Source organism: Austrofundulus limnaeus, unplaced genomic scaffold, assembly GCF_001266775.1.
Source record: "Austrofundulus limnaeus strain Quisiro unplaced genomic scaffold, Austrofundulus_limnaeus-1.0 Scaffold553, whole genome shotgun sequence".
Classification (NCBI taxonomy): Eukaryota; Metazoa; Chordata; class Actinopteri; order Cyprinodontiformes; family Rivulidae; genus Austrofundulus; species Austrofundulus limnaeus.
This window is the reverse complement of record NW_013952955.1, coordinates 302,899-304,897: the sequence shown is the minus strand read 5'-3', so window position 1 is coordinate 304,897 and position 1,999 is coordinate 302,899. Positions and strand designations below refer to the sequence as shown.

The 1,999-nt window shown below is 40.4% G+C and overlaps 1 protein-coding gene across 1 annotated transcript in view; it reads right to left on the bottom strand.

Moving 5' to 3' along the window:
- Positions 1 to 1,999, bottom strand: part of eif4g1b (eukaryotic translation initiation factor 4 gamma, 1b) — a gene marked incomplete at its 5' end in the record, with an annotated part of 130,333 nt that overhangs the window by 19,874 nt on the left and 108,460 nt on the right. The window contains 2 exon segments of the mRNA XM_014026429.1: positions 579 to 751; positions 849 to 976. Coding sequence (XP_013881883.1) covers positions 579 to 751; positions 849 to 976 — 301 coding nt within the window.

Here is a 1,999-nt window from a genome sequence, read left to right as displayed (position 1 = left end):
GATCCTTCACCCCCTCCTCACTGATGAAAAAGTCAGATGAATGTGACATGAGCGTTCACACTGCAGTCACTTTGAAAACATCAGATATATATCCGATTTAAAATCACATACTGAAATGGCCTGGGTCGGATTTGAAAAAATCGGATTTGTCTCGTTCAGACTGTCATGAAAAAATCGGATATGAGTCAGATGGGKCAAAAAAATCGGATTTGGGTCGGATTTGCCTGCAGTGTGAACGTAGCCTTAGATACATGGGTTTAAGACTTGTTAAAGGACCTGCAGACACCCTGCCTGTCTCTGCCGGAATTCATTACAAGGTTCTGATGATACACCAGGGCATACATGGCAATGTCCCCTCTACCTGATTTTAGTGAGTTTGAATGATTTTTAGATATTTATTTCTGCTGCTTTTACTTTTGTGACATAACACTTTGAGATTTACGTATTTAAAGTGCCCTACAAATTAAAACTATTAAAACTATTATTATTATTATTATTATTATTATTATTATCATCATCATCATCATCATCATTTCAAATGTTCCCTTCTCAGAAGATGTTTACAGTTTCATGCTTACCCTTTATAGTACTGCTGTTTCGGCAGTAGCCCTGTCTTAATGAGCTGATGCAGCAGCTGGCCCATGTGCTCCCTGGCGATGGTGCTGCGTTCCAGCGTCGACTCCAGCCCATTTCGTACGAACACAAACAGCAGTTCGGTGCTGTTCAGCTCCCGCACACACTGCAGAGCCTCCTGTTGGGACAGAGGGACACATGGAGTGACTCGTGAGACATCTCAAGAGAAGGAAGGGAAAACTTTGTGCTGTTTAGTAAACAGTTTTAGAGCATACCCTCATGTCATTAATATGGAGGTACTCTTCAATGATAGCTGTGGATTTCTTGTCCACCTCTTCTTCTGTCAAGGCAGGTTTACTGGGGGTCTGGTCGGGTGGGGGTGCAGCGGTTGTCTCCTGGTTCACTGTACACAAAGATAAAATAAACAACTAAATTAAAATATATGTGCCTCAATAAAAGCAAAACTGTTTTATTGTAGTGACAAGTTCACCTAAATCAGTGGTTCCCAAGCTGATTGTTTTACAGTGACATCATTCAAAGTGGCCATCTATTAGGTCTGGGCAATAAACCAAATAATAACCAACACTGAGATTTACGACAATAACTGACATCATTTTGCCCGTGTCTGGTATTTAAATTCTGGTATTTAAAAAAATGAGGAAAAGAGAAACCTGCTTGTTTTCTGCTGTGGTCTTGTTAAAGCTGCCCAGTCTGATACAGGTTTAAACAGACGCTGCGTTCAACAAATCAAACGAACCCCACAGCTTAGTTTATCCAATCAGAGCAAAGCAGGGTGGGTCTTTCTGATGTCGCAGCAGCAGTCTGCTGGATAAACACCGGTCAGTCTGCAGCTCCTGTCCTGAGTGAGCCAACTGTCCTCCACACATCTCTCCCGAGCTACCTGAGACCTTGGTACGTATATATAATCTAACAGACTATAAGTTTATGTGTTCAGAGCGTCGTTATCTAACAGATATGTCCAACTTTACTCGTGTGACCAAACTCCTCTCCTCGACAGTGCTGGTACGGGAGCCGAGGTCCACACAGGCTGAGTTGTTCTGTGAGAGACACTGTTTCAGTTCTTCTTATGAAACATTTTTAACTCTAACAGATGAACATTTGTTTGTCCTATATTATAGAAAAGACGAGTCTCCGCTTATCGTTACCCCCCGCCCCCCCAAAAAGAAAAAACAAAAACCACTATGTTCCAGCTGTGTAGTTTATCATAAATATCTACAAATTTCATTCTTCACAATATGGTAAATGGTAAATGGTACTGAACTATCTTTTAACATATTTACCAATGTTACAATGCTTTTTTTCAAAGTTTTTTTTTAAATTATTTTTAACAAAATACAAACAAAAAACAAACTAACAAAAAAAAATACACACCCCTAAAAACCCTCCCATCCCTCCCCACCTATAC